At 46.5% G+C, this 19,087-nt stretch overlaps 1 protein-coding gene across 1 annotated transcript in view; it reads left to right on the top strand.

The window, feature by feature from the left end:
* The window catches only part of TRIM54 (tripartite motif containing 54), a 33,293-nt gene extending 16,012 nt beyond the window's left edge, over nucleotides 1-17,281 (top strand). The window contains exons 5-9 of the mRNA XM_089659678.1: nucleotides 5,540-5,773; nucleotides 8,645-8,667; nucleotides 9,212-9,336; nucleotides 12,515-12,601; nucleotides 12,868-17,281. Coding sequence (XP_089515804.1) covers nucleotides 5,540-5,773; nucleotides 8,645-8,667; nucleotides 9,212-9,336; nucleotides 12,515-12,601; nucleotides 12,868-12,926 — 528 coding nt within the window. The 3' untranslated portion in view covers nucleotides 12,927-17,281. The remainder of the gene's footprint in view (nucleotides 1-5,539; nucleotides 5,774-8,644; nucleotides 8,668-9,211; nucleotides 9,337-12,514; nucleotides 12,602-12,867) is intronic.
* Nucleotides 17,282-19,087: the final 1,806 nt, after the last annotated feature.

Genomic DNA, 19,087 nt, shown 5'->3' with positions numbered 1-19,087 from the left:
TGGAGGAAGAATGGAGAGGCCCAAGGACCCAGAGTAGGGAGGAAGAATGGAGAAGCACACACTGCAAGATGCTTGAAGTCCAGTGTGAAGTTTCCACAGTCTGTGTTGATTTGGGGAGCCATGTCATCTGCTGGTGTTGGTCCGCTGTGCTTCATTAAGTCCAGGGCCAACGCAGCCGCCTACCAGGAGATTTTGGAGCACTTCATGCTTCCTTCCGCAGATGAGCTTTATGGGGATGCTGACTTCATTTTTCAGCAGGACTTGGCACCGGCCCACACTGCCAAAAGCACCAAAACCTGGTTCAATGACCATGGGATTACTGTGCTTGATTGACCAGCAAACTGGCCTGACCTGAACCCCATAGAGAATCTATGGGGCATTGCCAAGAGAAAGATGAGAGACATGAGACCGAACAATGCAGAAGAGCTGAAGGCCGCTATTGAAGCATCCTGGTCTTCCATAACACCTCAGGAGTGCCACAGGCTGATAGCTTCCATGCCACGCCGCATTGAGGCAGTAATTGTTGCAAAAGGGGCCCAAACCAAGTACTGAGTACATATGCAGCTTCTACTTTTCAGAGGTCCGATATTGTTCTATGTACAATCCTTGTATTATTGATTGCATGTAATATTCTCATTTTCTGAGATTGTGGATTTGGGGTTTTCATGAGCTGTAAGCCATAATCATCACAATGATGACAAATCACGGCTTGAACTATCTTGCTTTGCATGTAATGAGTCTGTCTCATATATTAGTTTCACCTTTTAAGTTGCTGCACTGAAATAAATGAACTTTTCACAATATTCAAATTTTTCGAGTTTCACCTGTATGTCTCAAGTCTCTGACCATCTATTGTAGCATGGCTGGAGTCCTGGCCATATCCAGTAATATTGATTTTTTGGTGTAATTCTCCTATGTTAGGATCACAATATGTGTGACAAAAGTCAATAGATAAAATAAATGGTGTGTGAGAAATAATAAATAATGCATACTGTATATAGTAAAAAATTTAAAAAAATAAATTAAATGCGTGGATGCTGCAAAGGCTCTATACCTTCAGTGAATATAATACAAACTTACAGAACTGCTCTCAATTATACATTAAACATCTTCCATAACCCAAAGTATATAGACAAATACGAGCTCCACTCTAACCATATGAAGACATACAATGAAATACAAAAATCATGCAGAATATATACACTATATTGCCAAAAGTATTGGTCGGCCTTTCCACGCACATGACCTTTAATGGCCCCCCAGTCTTAGTCCGTAGGGTTCAATATTGAGTTGGCCCCGCCCTTTGCAGCTATAACAGCTTCAACTCTTCTGGGAAGGCCGTCCACAAGGTTTAGGAGGGTGTCTATGGGAAGGTTGGACCATTCTTCCAGAAGCACATTTGTGAGGTCAGGCACTGATGTCGGGGAGGAGGCCTGGCTCACAGTCTCCACTCTAATTCATCCCAAAGGTGTTCTATGGGGTTGAGGTCAGGACTCTGTGCAGGCCAGTCAAGTTCCTCCACCCCAAACTGGCTCCTCCATGTCTTTATGGACCTTGCTTTGTGCACTGGTGTGCAGTCATGTTGGAACAGGAAGAGGCCATCCCCAAACTCTTCCCACAAAGTTGGGAGCATGAAATTGTCCAAAATGTCTTGGTATGCTGACGCCTCAAGAGTTCCCTTCACGGGAACTAGGGGGCCAAGCCCAACCCCTGAAAAACAACCCCCCACCATAATCCCCTCTCCACCAAACTTTACACTTGGCACAATGCAGTCAGGAAAGTACCGTTCTCCTGGCAACCACCAAACCCAGACACATCCATTGGATCGGCACACAGAGAACCGTGATTGGTCACTCCAAAGAACACCTCACACTACTCTAGAGTCCAGTGGCGGCATGCTTTATACCACGGCATCCGACACTTTGCATTGCACTTGGTGATGGAAGGCTTGGATGCAGCTGCTCGGCCATGGAAACCCATTCCATGAAGCTCTCTACACACTGTTGTTGGGCTCATCTGAAGGCCACACCAAGTTTGGAGGTCTTTAGCTATTGACTCTGCAGACAGTTGGCGACTTCTGCGCACTGTGCGCTTCAGCATGCACTGACCACGCTCTGTCATGTGACGTGGCCTACCACTTGGTGGCTGAGTTGCTGTTGTTCCCAGTTGCTTCCACTTTGTTATAATCCCACTAACAGTTGAGCGTGGAATATTTAGTAGCCAGGAAATGTCACGGATGGACTTATTACACGGTGACAACCTATCACGGGACCACGCTTGGAGTCACTGAGCTCCTGAGAGCGACCCATTCTTTCACCAATGTTTGTAGAAGCAGTCTGCATGCCTAGGGGCTTGATTGTATACACCTGTGTCCATGGAGGGGATTGGAACACCTGAATCACATGATTTGGAGGGCGGGGCCAATCGGTTTGGCAATATAGTGTATATAACTTGTGCCCAAACGTGCTTGGTGTCCATACATACTCTACTTCGTGACAACAGAAGTCAATATACGCTTTAGTTGCAAGAGTTCTGAGGGCAGCGCTGTAAGTTTGTATTATATCTCCTGTAATATGTTTGCAGTTTAAGACCATCTATTGTAGTATGTCTACACTCTCAGACCATCTCTTGTAGCATGACTGGAGTCTTTGACCATCTCATAATATGCCTCCAGTCTCTGACCATCTCTTGTCGAATGCCCACATTTCCTGATCATCTCATGGGCACTCTGATGGGGACCTTGATGTAAGGGAAGACTCTGATGTAAAGGGTAACTCTCATGGGAACTCTGATGTAAGGAAGGTCTCTGATGAGGATCATGATGTAAGGGGGACTATGATGGAAGGGGGGAGCTCTGGTGTAGGGGGAACTCTGATGGGGGACCTGATGTAAGAGACACTGTGATGTAAGGGGGACTCTGGTGTAGGGGGAACTCTGATGGGGACCCTGATGTATTTTGAAGGAAAAAAATAGAGTAAGGTCCAGGGGCGGACTGACAACTCATGGGGCCCCCGGGCAGTAGGGGATCATAGGGCCCCTGTGTCCTTGCCCAAACTCAAAAAAGCCTATGAAAAAGGTACCAGGGGCATCTCATGGGGCCCCCTAATGACCCCGGGCCCTCGGGCATTGCCCGAGTTTCAAAATGGTCAGTCCGCCCCTTGTAAGGCCCCTTTCAGAAGACACAGACCTGCTGATTCCTGCTTAGAAGGAGGATGACAGGTCTGACTTCTATGGGGTGGTCGGATGGAAACGGACTGCTTGTCCATTTCCACCTGACTGTCATCTGATCCGCTGGATGACAGGCTCACAGAATTGGATACCAGCGGGTGTCAGTGGACACTTGTCCACTGACACTTGATCAGGTCCTCCTGAAAAACTGACAGGTGGACCCCGATCAGACTGTCAGCGTGAAAGGTGCCTGAAACAGAACAGGATAGAAAATAAAAGAATAAAATAGAATAGAATAGAATAGAATGGAATAGCATAGAACATAAAGGGATATAATGGAAAAGAATAGAAAAGAGTCAAGTAGAATAGAATGGTATAGAAAGGAACAGAATAGAGTAAATCAGAACAGAATATAAAATAAAGGAATAGAATAAAATAGAATAGAATGGAATAGAATATAAAATAAAGGGATAGAATGGAAAGAATAGAATCAAATAGAATAGAAAGATATAGAAAAGAATAGAGTAAATCAGAACAAAATAGAAAATAAAAGAATAGAATGGAATAGAATATAAAATAAAGGGATAGAATGGAAAATAATAGAATCAAATAGAATAGAATGGTATAGAAAAGAATAGAGTAAATCAGAACAGAATAGAAAATAAAAGAATAGAATGGAATAGAATATAAAATAAAGGAATAGAATGGAAAAGAATAGAATAGAATCAAATAGAATAGACTGGTATATAAAATAATAGAACAGAGTAAATCAGAACAGAATAGAAAATAAAAGAATAGAATAAAATAGAATAGAAAAGAATCGAATAGAACAGAAAGAATATAACCGTCTTCCAAAATTCAAATTTTGAATAGAATAGAATCAGCTATTCTTCAACGTGAATTTGGATCGATTTGAATTTGATTTAAATACTTTGAATCCATTGTTAAAAATTTAAATCCGGTCCAAAATGAATAAACGAAACGAATTTCATTACAAATGCAATTAAACGGAACTAATAACTTAACAAATCGATCCGAAATGAAGCAAATTTTTCCATTCTGCACGTCTACTCTGATGTAAGGGGGGATGTTGATGTAGGGGGGGAATTTGATGGGGACCCTGATGAAGGGGAGACTCTAATTTAAGAGGGAACTCTGGTGTAGGTGGAACTCTGATAAGGACCCAGGGGTGGACTGACAACTCATGGGGCCCCCAGGCAGTAAGGGATCATGGGGCCCCTGTGTCCTCACCTACACTCAAACCACACCCAAAAAAGCCTATGAAAGGTACCAGGGGCATCTGATGGGGCCCACTACTAACTCTGGGCCCTCGGGCAGTGCCCGAGTTTCCAAATGGTCAGTCTGCCCATGTAAGGACCCTAACGTAGGGGAAGAGTCTTATGTAAGGGGGACTCTAATGGGCACCCTGAAGTAGAGGGGGACTCTGATGGAGACCTTGGTGTAAAGGGGGACTCTGATGGAGACCTTGGTGTAAAGAGGGACTCTGATGGAGACCTTAGTGTAAAGGGGGACTCTGATGGAGACCTTGGTGTAAAGGGGGACTCTGATGGAGACCTTGGTGTAAAGAGGGACTCTGATGGAGACCTTGGTGTAAAGAGGGACTCTGATGGAGACCTTAGTGTAAAGGGGGACTCTGATGGAGACCTTAGTGTAAAGGGGGACTCTGATGGAGACCTTGGTGTAAAGAGGGACTCTGATGGAGACCTTGGTGTAAAGAGGGACTCTGATGGAGACCTTGGTGTAAAGGGGGACTCTGATGGAGACCTTGGTGTAAAGAGGGACTCTGATGGAGACCTTGGTGTAAAGAGGGACTCTGATGGAGACCTTAGTGTAAAGGGGGACTCTGATGGAGACCTTAGTGTAAAGGGGGACTCTGATGGAGACCTTGGTGTAAAGAGGGACTCTGATGGAGACCTTGGTGTAAAGAGGGACTCTGATGGAGACCTTGGTGTAAAGGGGGACTCTGATGGAGACCTTGGTGTAAAGAGGGACTCTGATGGAGACCTTGGTGTAAAGAGGGACTCTGATGGAGACCTTAGTGTAAAGGGGGACTCTGATGGAGACCTTAGTGTAAAGGGGGACTCTGATGGAGACCTTGGTGTAAAGAGGGACTCTGATGGAGACCTTGGTGTAAAGAGGGACTCTGATGGAGACCTTAGTGTAAAGGGGGACTCTGATGGAGACCTTAGTGTAAAGGGGGACTCTGATGGAGACCTTGGTGTAAAGAGGGACTCTGATGGAGACCTTAGTGTAAAGGGGGACTCTGATGAGGACTCTGTTGTAAGGGGGATCTCAAGTCAATGTAATGGGACGTTATAATGTAACATACCCCTCCCCCCCTCTTGTCCAGGACAACAGCCGCAGGCAGAAGCAGCACCTGAGCCAGAGATTTGACTCTCTCTATAACATCCTGGAGGAGAGGAAGAAGGAATTATTACAAATGATCACACGGCAGCAGGAGGAGAAGCTGCAGTATGTGCGAGGGCTGATCCGCAAACATGGCGACCACCTCGAAGTCACTTCCAAACTTGTGGAGACTTCCATACAGTCCATGGATGAGCCACAGATGGCTGCGTTTCTGCAGGTGCGGACCTACACCTCAAATTCCACTATGAGTATGGGGGCATGGAAGTGTGGTCATACCATGTCTGAGAACGGGGTTGGGCTGTTTGCAGGGGACCAGAAAGTTCTGGCCTGCACCCATGGGTGTTATTAATGGGATGCGCTTGTCCCTAGGGTCAGAGAGGGTTCTGGTCTGCATCCATGAGTATTGGTGGGATGTGGCCTTCCTTGGAATTTGAGAGGGTGCTAGTCTGTACCCATAGGTTTTATTGATGGGGGGGTGCTCCATTACGGAGTCTGAGAGGGTTGTGGTCTGCACCTGTGGGTGTTTTTGAGTGGATGTGCTCTTCCCTGGGGTCTGGGAGGGTCCTTGTGTGCACCCATGGGTGTTATTGGTGGGATGTGATCTTCCTTGGAAGTTGAGACGGTGCTAGTCTGTACCCATAGTTTTTATTGGTGGGGGTGCTCCAATACAGGGTCTGAGAGGGTTCTGGTCTGCACCTGTGGGTATTGTTAAGTGGATGTGCTCTTCCCTGGGGTCTGAAAGGGATGTGGTGTGCACCCATGGCTGCTACTGATGGGATATGCTCCTCCCGGGGTCTGAGAGGGTTCTTGTGTGCACCCACAGGTGTTATTGGTGGGATGTGATCTTCCTTGGAATTTGAGATGGTGCTGACCTGTACCCATAGGTTTTATTGGTGGGGTTTGCTCCTTTCCAAGGTCTAAGAGGGTTCTCGTCTGCACCTGTGGGTGTTGTTGAGTGGATGTGCTCTTCCCTGGGGTCTGAGAGGGTTCTTGTGTGCACCCACGGATGTTATTGGTGGGATGTGATCTTCCTTGGTATTTGAGAGGGTGTCCGGAGTCTGAGAGGGTTCTGGTTTGAATATGTGGGTGTTGTTGAGTGGACGTGCTCTTCCCTGGGGTCTGAGAGGGATGTGGTCTGCACCCATAGGTGCTATTGATGGGATGTGCTCCTCCCGGGGTCTGAGAGGGTTCTTGTGTGCGCCCACAGGTGTTATTGGTGAGATGTGATCTTCCTTGGAATTTGAGAGGGTACTGACCTATACCCATAGGTTTTATTGGTGGGGTTTGCTCCTTTCCGGGGTCTGAGTGGGTTCTGTTTTGCACCTGTGGGTGTTGTTGAGTGGATGTGCTCTTCCCTGGGGTCTGAGAGGGATGTGGTCAGCACCCATGGGTGCTTTTGATGGGATGTGCTCCTCCCAGGATCTGAGAGGATTCTGCCTTGTACCCAGTGGGTTTTATTGGTGGGATGTGCTCTTCCTTGGAATTCAAGAGGGTGATGGCCTGTACCCATCGGTTTTATTGGTGGGGTGCGCTCTTCCCTGGAGTCTGAGAGGGTTCTGGTCTGCACTTATGGGTGTTATTGGTTGGAGGTGCTCGTCCTTGGGATTTGAAAGTGATATGGTCAGCACCCATAGGTGTTATTGGTTGGATATGCTGCTCCAAAGGTACTACTCTGGTGAACATCTGTGACTGAAATTCACACTATGCCTCAAAGTTGTAAAGCATGGATTGGGACCCCATTACCAGACCTATGATGGTGGGAACGCCTCGTAATGGGCACAGCAGGTGTACAGACCAGGGAACGTATGCAGAGATAGTGGGAACCCCTCTTGATGGGCACAGCAGGTGTACAGACCTGGAACTCAGTGCAGAGATGGTGGGAACCCCTCAGAATGGACACAGCAGGTATACAGACCCAGGAACTCAGAGATGGTAGGAACCCTTCAGAATGGGCACAGCAAGTCCAGCTGTGCCCATTATGAGGGGTTCCCACCATCCCTGAATTCTCAGGTTGGCATACCTGTTGTACTTATTATGAGGTGTTCCCACCATCCTTGTGCTGAGTTCCTAGAGACCCAGGAACTCAGCACAGGGATGGTGGGAACCCCTCATGATGGGCATAAAATGGTACAGACCCGGGAACTCAGCATAGGGATGGTGGGAACCCCTCGTGATGGGCATAGCAGGTGTACAGACCCGGGAACTCAGCACGGGGATGGTGGGAACCCCTCATGATGGGCATAGCAGGTGTACAGACCCGGGAACTCAGCATAGGGATGGTGGGAACCCCTCATGATGGGCACAGTAGGTGTGCAGACTCCTGAACGCAGTGCAGGGATGGTAGGACCCTCTTATAATGAACAAAGCAGATGTACAGAGTTGGGAGCTCAGCACAGGGATACTGAAAACCCTCTTAATAGGCACAAGTCTTGCTGTGACCATTATGATTGGTTCCCACCATCCCTGGTTGGCATACCTGTTGTACTTGTTATGAGGGGTTCTCACCATCCTTCTGTTGAGTTTCTGGGTCTGACCACCTGCTGTGTCCATTTTAAGGGGTTCCCACCATCCCTGCAGAAGCTCAAAGCTCTGTTAGGAGGGGCCCCCACTCTTCCCATTGGGTTTTGAATGATAAAGCAAGCTTATAAAAGGAGAAGTAGGGAGGTTTGAATGGTGGAAGGAGGTGAAGCCAACTCAAGATTTGCATGGATTTCAGATGCCTGTAGCTCTGTGTGTATTGATGGTCTTGAACAGGGGCAGACTGACCGTTCGAGCACTCAGGCACTGCCCGAGGGCCCAGGGTCAGTAGGGGGCCCTATGAGATGCCCCTGGTACTTTTCATTGGTTTTTTCAAAGGCTTTTTTGGGTGTGGGTGAGGACACGAGGGCCCCATGATCCCCTATTGCCCGGGGGCCCCATGAGTTGTCAGTCCGCCCCTGTTCTTGACATGGAGTGACCCTCTGCTTCTACTTATATATGTTGTCATCATGCGTACTGTAGGAATTGTATGTTACAAGTTACATTTTAGGAGAAACCATATACGTAGTCGGACTGAGTATCTCACTTTTTTTTTTTTCCTTTCCCACAGCAAGCAAAAGAGCTGATCAAAAAGTAAGTATGAGCAAAACTCACACATTGACCGGAAGCTTGTAGAATATCACCCTTCCAGTAGTCAGTAGTGGTGCTACAAATTTAAAACATGACCCCAGGAACTATACATCAGGACAAAAAGAGAGACAATACTGAGGAAAGTGGGACAGAGGGATTTGGTTCCAAAAAATGGCCAGTCCTTCCAAATGATGGACACTTGGGAGCTACGCATTTGTTTTTTGGTCCTGGAATGATAAGACTTAAGGCACATAGGTTCTTGTGTCGGGATGTCTCTCTGGTTGTGCTCCTTGAGGTAGCCAATGGACCAGGGGCATCTGGTGTGTCCTCATCTTTACAGGTCATGTTCAGTCGTATTTGCTGTGCATTGATAAAGCACTTGAATGGTTCCTGTCGAAGCTTAGGGGGCAATTTGGGTTTAGGAGCTTGCTTGGAATGTTGATCAACTCCTTCTAAAGTCTACATAGACTAAACCTGTCTGCTAGGTTCATGAGATGTTCTCTTTCTTTCTCTGCTCTCTCTATATATCTCCTTATTCTGTTTGTAGGATCACAGACATGTCCAAAGTATCCACAATAGACCGACCGGACCCCGGCTATGAGAACATGGATCACTTCTGCGTCAATGTGGACTATGTATCTGAGATGCTGAGGACCATCGAATTCTGTTCAGGTATCTATAGGGGCAGGTATCACAAAAGAAATGATTCTTGGGGGGGGGGGGGGTAACAATCTTCTGTGTACACTGCGATCCCCTTCCCAGAAAAAGACCCGTTGGACACTAAGGTAAGGTGGCATATGTATTGCACATACATGATGGTGGAAGCAAGAATATCTTGGATGGGATTATATGTGTATCTGTGTTGGGGGGATGTAGAATAACTTGGGATGAAGTCATACAGTATGTACTTCTGTGAGGGTGGAATGGAGAATATGTTGGGTGGGTTCATATGTACAGGTGAAACTCAAAAAATTAGAACATCATGCAAAAGTTAATTTATTTCAGTGCAGCAACTTAAAAGGTGAAACTAATATATGAGATAGACTCATTACATGCAAAGCAAGATAGTTCAAGCCGTGATTTGTCATCATTGTGATGATTATGGCTTACAGCTCATGAAAACCCCAAATCCACAATCTCAGAAAATGAGAATATTCCATGCAATCAATAAAACACGGATTGTACATAGAACAATATCGGACCTCTGAAAAGTAGAAGCATGCATATGTACTCAGTACTTGGTTTGGGCCCCTTTTGCAGCAATTACTGCCTCAATGTGGCGTGGCATGGAAGCTATCAGCCTGTGGCACTGCTGAGGTGTTATGGAAGACCAGGATGCTTCAAGCATGAAGTGCTCCAAAAACTCCTGGTAGACGGCTGCGTTGACCCTGGACTTAATGAAGCACAGTGGACCAACACCAGCAGATAGCATGGCTCCTTAAATCAACACAGACTGTGGAAACTTCACACTGGACTTCAAGCATCTTGCAGTGTGTGCCTCTCCATTCTTCCTCCATACTCGGGGTCCTTGGGCCTCTCCATTCTTCCTCCATACTCGGGGTCCTTGGGCCTCTACATTCCTCCTCCATACTCGGGGTCCTTGGGCCTCTCCATTCTTCCTCCATACTCGGGGTCCTTGGGCCTCTCCATTCTTCCTCCATACTCGGGGTCCTTTGGCCTCTCCATTCTTCCTCCATACTCTGGGTCCTTGGTTTCCAAATGAGATGCAAAAGTTGCTCTCATCAGAAAAGAGGACTTTGGACCACTGAGCAACAGACTAGGTCTGTTTTTCTTTAGCCCAGGTAAGACGCTTCTGACGTTGTTTGTTGTTCAGGAGTGACTTGACAAGAGAAACACGACATTTGAAGCCCATGTCCAGGATCCGTCTGTGTGTGGTGGCTCTTGATGCACTGACTCCAGCCTCAGTCCACTCCTTGTGAACGTCCCCAACACTTTTGAATGGCCTTTTCCTGACAATCCTCTCCAGGCTGCGGTCATCCCTGCTGCTTGTGCACCTTTTTCTTCCACACTTTTCCCTTCCACATAACTATTAATGGGCTTTGATACAGCACTTTGGGAACATCCAACTTCTTTTGCAATTACCTTTTGAGTCTTTCCCTCCTTATGGAGGGTGTCAGTGATGGTGTCAGGTCAGCAGTCTTTCCCATGATTGTGAATCCTATTGAACCAGACTGAGAGACCATTTAAAGGCTCAGGAACCCTTTGCAGGTGTTATGGCTTAATTAGCTGATTAGAGTGGGACACTTTGAGCCGAGAATATTCCACCTTTTCACAATATTCTCATTTTCTGAGATTGTGGATTTGGGGTTTTCATGAGCTGTAAGCCATAATCATCACAATGATGACAAATCATGGCTTGAACTATCTTGCTTTGCATGTAATGAGTCTATCTCATATATTAGTTTCAGCTTTTAAGTTGCATCGCTGAAATAAATGAACTTTTGCACGATATTCTAATTTTTCGAGTTTCACCTGTACATCAGTTAGGGTGGGATGGAGAACATCTTGGGATAAGATCCTATGTATGTCCCTAGAGTTGGAATGGAGAATATCTTGAGATGAAGTAAAAAATACATATATGAGGGTGGGATGGAGAATATCTTGGTATGGGGTCATATGTATATCTGTGTGGGTGGGATGCAGAATATCTTGGGATGGGATCATATGTACATCCGTGAGGGTGGGATGCAGAATATCTTGGTATAAGTTTATATGTTCATCTGTGAGAGTGAGTTGGAGAATATTTTTGCAAAGGGTCATATATACATCTTTGAGGGTGGGATAGAGAGCATCTTGGAATGGGATCATATGTACATCCCTAAGGGTGGGCTGGAGAATATCAGGAATGAGGTCAAATATACATCTGTGAGGGTGGAATGGAGAATCTCTTAGGATAGGGCCATACGTATATCAGTGAGGGTGTGATAGAGAATATCTTGGGATAGGGTTATATCTACATTTGTGAGTGTGAGATGGAGAATATTTTGGGATGGGCCATAGGTACATCTATGAGGGTGAGATGTAGAATATCTTGGGATGGAGTTATATGTACATTTGTGAGGGGGAGATGGAGAATATTTTGGGAAAGGGTCATATAGTGTATACATCTTTGAGAGTGGGATGGAGAACATCTTGGGATGAGGTCATATATACAGCCCTAAGGTTGGGATGGAGAATATTTTAAGATGATGTCAAATGTAAATCTGTGAGGGTGGGATGGAGAACATCTTGGGATAGGGTTATATGTACATCCTTGAGGGCAAGATGGAGAACATCATGGGATGTTGTCATATGTACATCTGTGATGGTGGATTGATGAACAACTTGGGCTCACATGTACATATGTGAGGGTGAGATGGAGAATATTTTGGGATGAGGTGATATGTACATTTGTGTGGATGGGATGGAGAACATCTTGGGATGAGGCCATATGTACATCTGTGAGGGTAAGATGAAGAATATCTTGGGATGGAGGTATATGTACATCCATGAGGTTGGGAAGGAGAACAATTTAGGATGGGTCATATGTACATCCATGATGTTGGGACTGTCTTGGGGTGGGGTCATATGGACATCCTTGAGGGTGGGATGAAGAACACCTAGTGATGGGGTCATATGTACATCCATGATGGAGGAGCTGCAAATATCTTGGGAAGGGGTCCATGCACATCCATGAGGATGAGATGCAGAATATCTTGAGATCATCCATGATGTTGGGAAGGGGTCAAATGTACATCCCTGAGGATGGGATGGAGAACATCATGGGATGTATAGAAGGGAAGATCTCGGGGTGTCATTATGAAGCCCAATATTACTGTTGTTTTATTAGGTACACAGGGAGAGGATGAGGATGATGCATTTGACATAGAAGAGTCAGAGGCAGCAGCAGAAGAGGAGAGAGCTGAACCTACAGATGGTGAGAACTAAAGCCATATACTGTATATCATCTATCTATCTATCTGTCTATCTATCTATCATCTATCTATCTATCTATCTATCATCTATCTATCTATCTGTCTGTCTGTCTGTCTGTCTGTCTATCTATCTATCTATCTACCGGTATCTATCTATCTATCTATCTATCTATCTATCTATCTATCTATCATCAGATAATGTAAATGGGATATGTGCTCAGGATGTCTCACACATACGGATAATTCTTGCATTTTCTTTCTCTTCCAGATTCTGCTGCCAGGCAGAGAACAGCGACCCCGCAACATGGCGACTTTGGGGCAGTCTAGGAGGATTCTTGTGGGGGCTCCCAGGGGTCTATTTACAGTTGTGTCCAAAATTATTCAACCCCCAATGCTGTAAAGGGGTTTAGGGACTATAGTGTACATTTGGAATTGTATTCAGAATCAAATCCTACAAGGACGTTGTAACTACCCAAATGCAACTAAAATGACATCAATTGTTTATGTAATACAGTAGTAAATGGTTCTTATGTGGTTTCTTCATTGCCACAATTATTCAACCCCTTAAAGACTACCACTCTGAAGAACAGAGGTTCATACAGGTGCTTTCCATCAGGTATTGAAAACACCTGTGGATGTCACCGAGCAGCAATCAAGCATAATAAGCACCAATTAGGCAGCTTTAAAATGACTGTGATACTCAGCTCCTTCTAGACATTTACTGGTGTGGTTACAAACATGGTGAAGGCAAGAGAATGGTCCAGGAAGACAAGAGAAGAGGTGATTTCTCTTCACAGGAAGGGCAATGGCTATAAGAAGATTGCAAAGATGTTAAACATACCAAGAGACACCTTAGGAAGCATCATTCGCAAATTCAAGGCAAAGGGCACTGTTGAAACGCTACCTGGTCGTGGCAGAAAGAAGATGCTGACTTCGACTGCTGTGCGCTACCTGAAGCGTAGAGTGGAGAGAAGTCCCCGTGTGACTGCTGAGGAACTGAGAAAAGATTTGTCAGATGTGGGTACAGAAGTTTCAGCCCAGACAATAAGACGCACACTGCGTAATGAAGGCCTCCGTGCCAGAACTCCCAGGCGTACCCCCTTGCTGTCTCCAAAGAATAAGAAGAGTCGACTGCAGTATGCCAAAAGCCATGTGGACAAACCACAAAAGTTGTGGGATAGTGTTCTGTGGACTGATGAAACAAAATTAGAACTGTTTGGGCCCATGGATCAACGCTATGTTTGGAGGAGGAAGAACAAGGCCTATGATGAAAAGAACACCTTGCCTACTGTGAAGCATGGTGGAGGGTCAATCATGCTTTGGGGCTGTTTTGCTTCTGCAGGTACAGGGAAGCTTCAGCGTGTGCAAGGTACCATGAATTCTCTTCAGTACCAGGAGATATTGGATGGAAACGTGATGCAGTCCGTCACACACCTGAGGCTTGGGAGACGTTGGACCTTTCAACAGGACAATGATCCCAAGCATACCTCCAAGTCCACTAGAGCATGGTTGCAGAGGAAAGGCTGGAACATTTTGGAGTGGCCATCGCAGTCACCAGACTTAAATCCGATTGAGAACCTCTGGTGGGACTTAAAGAAAGCAGTTGCAGTGCGCAAGCCTAAGAATGTGACTGAACTGGAGGCCTTTGCCCATGAAGAATGGGCGAAGATACCCGTAGATCGCTGCAAGACACTTGTGTCAAGCTATGCTTCACGTTTAAAAGCTGTTATAACTGTAAAAGGATGCTGTACTAAGTACTAAGATTGAATGTCACTTGGGGGTTGAATAAAACTGATAATGCTGTGAGCACAGAAAAGACATTTGTGGTTATTTCATTATAACTGTTATGTTATATTTGTCTGACCTACAAGTGCCTCTTTAATGTAAATGTAAGCAAGATGACTGAATGATCAAAAGCAATGTCAAACTGGCCAAAACACTCAATTTCAGTGGGGGTTGAATAATTTTGGACACAACTGTATAAAGGGGAAAAAATTAAATGTTACTTTTTAGTCCCTTTTTTTATTTCACCGCTTTCTACTATTTATATAAAGCCAAAGCTAATTTAGGGTACATGCACAGGGATATTTGGAGGCATAAAGACCCTTCCGGTGCCCAGGGTGTGGCAGGTGACACGTACATCTGCTTGTTGCTCCCTGAGTGTGGGAAAATGCCAGGTATTTTATGCTAGAGGACATTTATGCTAGCAGATGTCTGTATACCCTAATGGCATATGTTACCCCTGAATTGAATATTTCATATACAGTATGTGTCTGATGTTCCATGTTGGCGTATCTAAATGTAGCCAGTTCCCTTCTTATTTATTCATATTCTGTTAAATACCTGGTAAACCTGCTCATCTAGTGGTTGATTTGCATTTCTGCCTTCTACTTCAGAGCCCTGCCTGTATCCATATAGTGACATTATTCCTGGCACACCCCTCCTCTGCCCAGTCCTGGCTGTACCCCTGGGATCAGACTACTGCTGACAGCCCCTCCTCTGCTCAGTCCTGCCTGTACCCCTGTGATCAGACTTCTGCTGACAGCCCCTCCTCTGCCCAGTCCTGCCTGTACACCTGTGATCAGACTACTGCTGACAGCCCCTCCTCTGCCCAGTCCTGCCTGTACACCTGTGATCAGACTTCTGCTGACAGCCCCTCCTCTGCCCAGTCCTGCCTGTACCCCTGTGATCAGACTTCTGCTGGCAGCCCCTCCTCTGCCCAGTCCTGCCTGTACCCCTGTGATCAGACTACTGCTGACATGCTCATTTCCTTCCCAGCCCAGTACCCCTGTTGTAAGACTAATGCAGACATTGCCCTTCTCTGCACGGTCCTGCTTGTACCCATATGATCAGACTACTGCTGCTGACATGCCACTCTTCCACCCAGCCCCGCTTGTACCTCTGTAGTTAGACTACTGCTGACACACCCCTTCTCTGTCCAGTGCTGCCTTTACCCCTGTGGTCAACCTACTGCTGACACGCCCATCCCCTCCCTGATCCTGCCTGTACCCCTGTAGTCAGACTACTGCTGACAAGTCCCTCCTCCACCCAGACCTACAGTACCTGTACCCTTGTGATCAGACTACTACTGAAACACCGTACCCTGTCCAGTCCTGCCTGTACCCTTGTAGTCAGACTATTGCTGACATGTCCTTCCTAAGCCCAGCCATGCCTGTACTCCTGTAGTCAGACTACTGCTGACATGCCCCTCCTCCTCCCAGCCCTGCCTGTACCCCTGTGGCCAGACTACTGCTGACACATCCCTCTTCCACCCAGCCCTGCCAGTACCCCGGTGGTCAGACTACTGCTGACATGCCTCTCCTCCCAGCCCTGCCTGTACCCCTGTGGTCAGACTACTGCTGACACGTCTCTCCTCCTCCCAGCCCTGCCTGTACCCCTGCGGTCAGACTACTGCTCACACATCCCTCTTCCACCCAGCCCTGCCTGTACCCCTGTGGTCAGACTACTGCTCAAACATCCCTCTTCCACCCAGCCCTGCCTGTACCCCTGTGGCCAGACTACTGCTGACACATCCCTCTTCCACCCAGCCCTGCCTGTACCCCTGTGGTCAGACTACTGCTCACACATCCCTCCTCCACCCAGCCCTGCCTGTATCCCTGTGGGCAGACTACGGCTGACATGCCCCTCCTCCTCCCAGCCCTGCTTGTACCCCTGTGATCAGACTCTGCTGACATGCCCCTCCTCCTTCCAGCGCTGCTTGTACCCCTGTGATCAGACTCTGCTGACATGCCCCTCCTCCTTCCAGCGCTGCCTGTACCCCTGTGATCAGACTATGGTGACACACCCCTCCTCCCAGCCCTGCCTGTACCCCTGTGGTCAGACTCTGCTGACACGCCCCTCCTCCTCCCGGCCCTGCCTGTACCCCCGTGGTCAGACTGCTGCTCCCAAGCTCAGCCTTGCCATTACTCCTATTGTCAGAGTACTGCTGACACACCCCTCCCCCTGTACTGTTTGAGTGACAGCAGCTGAGATACGTGACATCAGCAGACGCTTATGACTGGCACAAGTAGTCTCCACCGCCACCCCTTGGCGCCCGGGGTGAAGCTCTGAATAGCAGGCATGTGACCGCTTGTAAACATTGCAAAAAAAAAAAAAGGTACTTACCACTAATTTATGTTTGTTTTATTTAAAAGGTACACATATTGGTATTGCAGATTATTTAGTTTTTAGAGCTAATGTACACATTGTGGTCTATTTATAGGAAAAGTCACATAGCCGTGCGTCATGCGTACGCAAAGCCTGGACGAAAGACTTTCTTTTTTTTTAATAAATAGATCCCAATAATTTCCCCTGATCTGGCCCTGCTTTGCATTATTATTATTGAAACCCATTTTCTTCAAAATTTTTTTTTGGTTTCTTTTTTGTTGTGTGTGTGTGTTTTTTTTTTTTTTACTGCCCTGACACCATATTATTTACCCCACTTTTAGAAACGGCTATAAAAAGTGGGAAGGAAGACCGGGAGCAGGTTGATGACAACCGGGGATATAATATAATATGGGATCTTGTTGTCTGCTTTATAAATAGCTCAGCGTGTCCCGAGGCAGGGTGTCAGGGAATCATGTCTCTGCTGCCTTCTGCGTAGATGGAACGTCCGATAATGTAGATGGTGTTGGAAATCTGTAATAAAAAAATGTTACAAAATAAATCTGATGTGTGCAGTACGTCCTCCTGCGTGCCTGTGACTTATCCATGCAGCTGATTGTTCACAACCAACAACCCGCCATTTCTGATAGTAGATGAATTGGCGGGGGGGAGGGGCCCAAAAGGAGATAAAGTCAAGCTTAGACCCCAACTTCAAAGGGTTGGGTCCTTGGAGCAGTCTGAAGGCGCAAATCCAAAGTCTAGTGAAAGTTTGATTTGATAAGAGGTCAGAAGAGAAGCCCAACGCGTTTCAGGAGTTCAACGCTCCCCCTTCATCAGATGCCGGCAGGGACTGAAGATTGCAAAAAAATTTGGATGAAGATATTGGCAAAGCGTGTTGTCGGTCCACACCGTATGGAAGCAGAGGGAAGCTGGACAGTGATTTTTTTTAATTTTTTGCAGGGTTTTCCCCCTCTAATGTTCGCCCTTTAAAGTGTATGTCTATGCAATTGAAAAAAAATTGTACTGTATATCTTTGTAATACATGCACATTTTCCCGTGTGTATCCTTTTAAGTACAGAGAAATAATTGTTGATGTCAGAAATATAGTGAGCTCCTAACTTCCCAAAGCATGTGGTGTCAGCCCTGCCTATTTTATTTTTGATGGTTTACATAGACATCTCCTCCCCCTCCCCATCTCTATAACCCCTCCTTCTCATCTCTGTAACCCCTCCTTATCTCCTCCCTTCTTCCTCGCCAACCCTTCTTTATCTCCATAACCCCTCCTTGTCCCCTCCTCATCTTCATAACCTCTATCTCCATAACCACTCTCCACCCCCTCCTTATCTCAATAAGCCCTCCCCAACTGCCCTTCTACTTATCTCCATAGCTCCTCCTCATTCCCATAAACCCCTCCTCTTTCCCGCCTTATCTCCTCCAGTGCCTCATCTCTATATCCCTTCCTTATCTCCTCTCCCCTTTTTATCTCCCTAACCCCTCTCCATCTTTCAATAACCCCTTCCCATCTCCAAAACGTCATCTCCCCTTCTCCATATTTTCATAACCTGTCCTCATCTCCATAACCTCTCCTGATTTCAGGCCTCAGGGCCTGGTCAGTGCACAATTTGGGCACGACCACCTTTTTATTTTTATAGATTTATTTAATTATTTATTTATTTTTCACTCCCACGTTTGTCACCTTTTACTTATGTGTGTGTTTTCTTCACATGATGGAGGGTGTGGGTCCTCGGGCCTTCCCTGAAGTCTAGGGGGAGGATGTGTGGCCTTTTGGTTCCTTCCTCCCCTGTCCCTAGGGGGTTTTCATTTCGGGAGAGCCCCCTGACCAAGTACTGGATGTCCGGCTTCGGCTGGGCATAAGGAACGGTGGTCCACCAGGCCTTTTGGCCAGGAGGACCAAATGGGAACCTTGTCCCTGTCAGGAGCTTCGTGCCCCGGGGGATCAGGGTAGTGGTCTAACCCCTTCGGGGGTAGGACAAAGCACACCCCTAAGTGCACTTTTTGTGTGGTGTTTTTGCACTTGCACTTTTTTGTGAAACACTTACGGGTTTTTCGTTGTAGTTTGCACGTTTGCGGACTTAAAAAAAAAAAAAAAAACCTCTCCTGATTTCCATAACCCCTCTTCATCTCCTCCAACTCATCTCCATAGCCCCTCTCATTTCAAAAACCCTTCCTCGTTTCCATAACTGTCCTCATCTCCATAACTGTTCCTGATCTCCATAAACCGTCTTCATCTCCCCTCCTCTTCCATATTTTCATAACCCGTCCTCATTTCCTTACCCTTACCTCTTTTCCATAACCCCTCCATCTCCTCCAAATATTCATCTCCATAAACCGTCCTCATCTCCATAACCCCTATTCATCTCTCC

The sequence above is a fragment of the Staurois parvus genome, unplaced genomic scaffold, assembly GCF_062004578.1.
Source record: "Staurois parvus isolate SC_StPar_1 unplaced genomic scaffold, SC_StPar_1.0 ptg001181l, whole genome shotgun sequence".
Lineage (NCBI taxonomy): Eukaryota > Metazoa > Chordata > Amphibia > Anura > Ranidae > Staurois > Staurois parvus.
The sequence above is the reverse complement of the archived record's forward strand: the minus strand, read 5'-3'. Positions and strand labels throughout refer to the sequence as shown.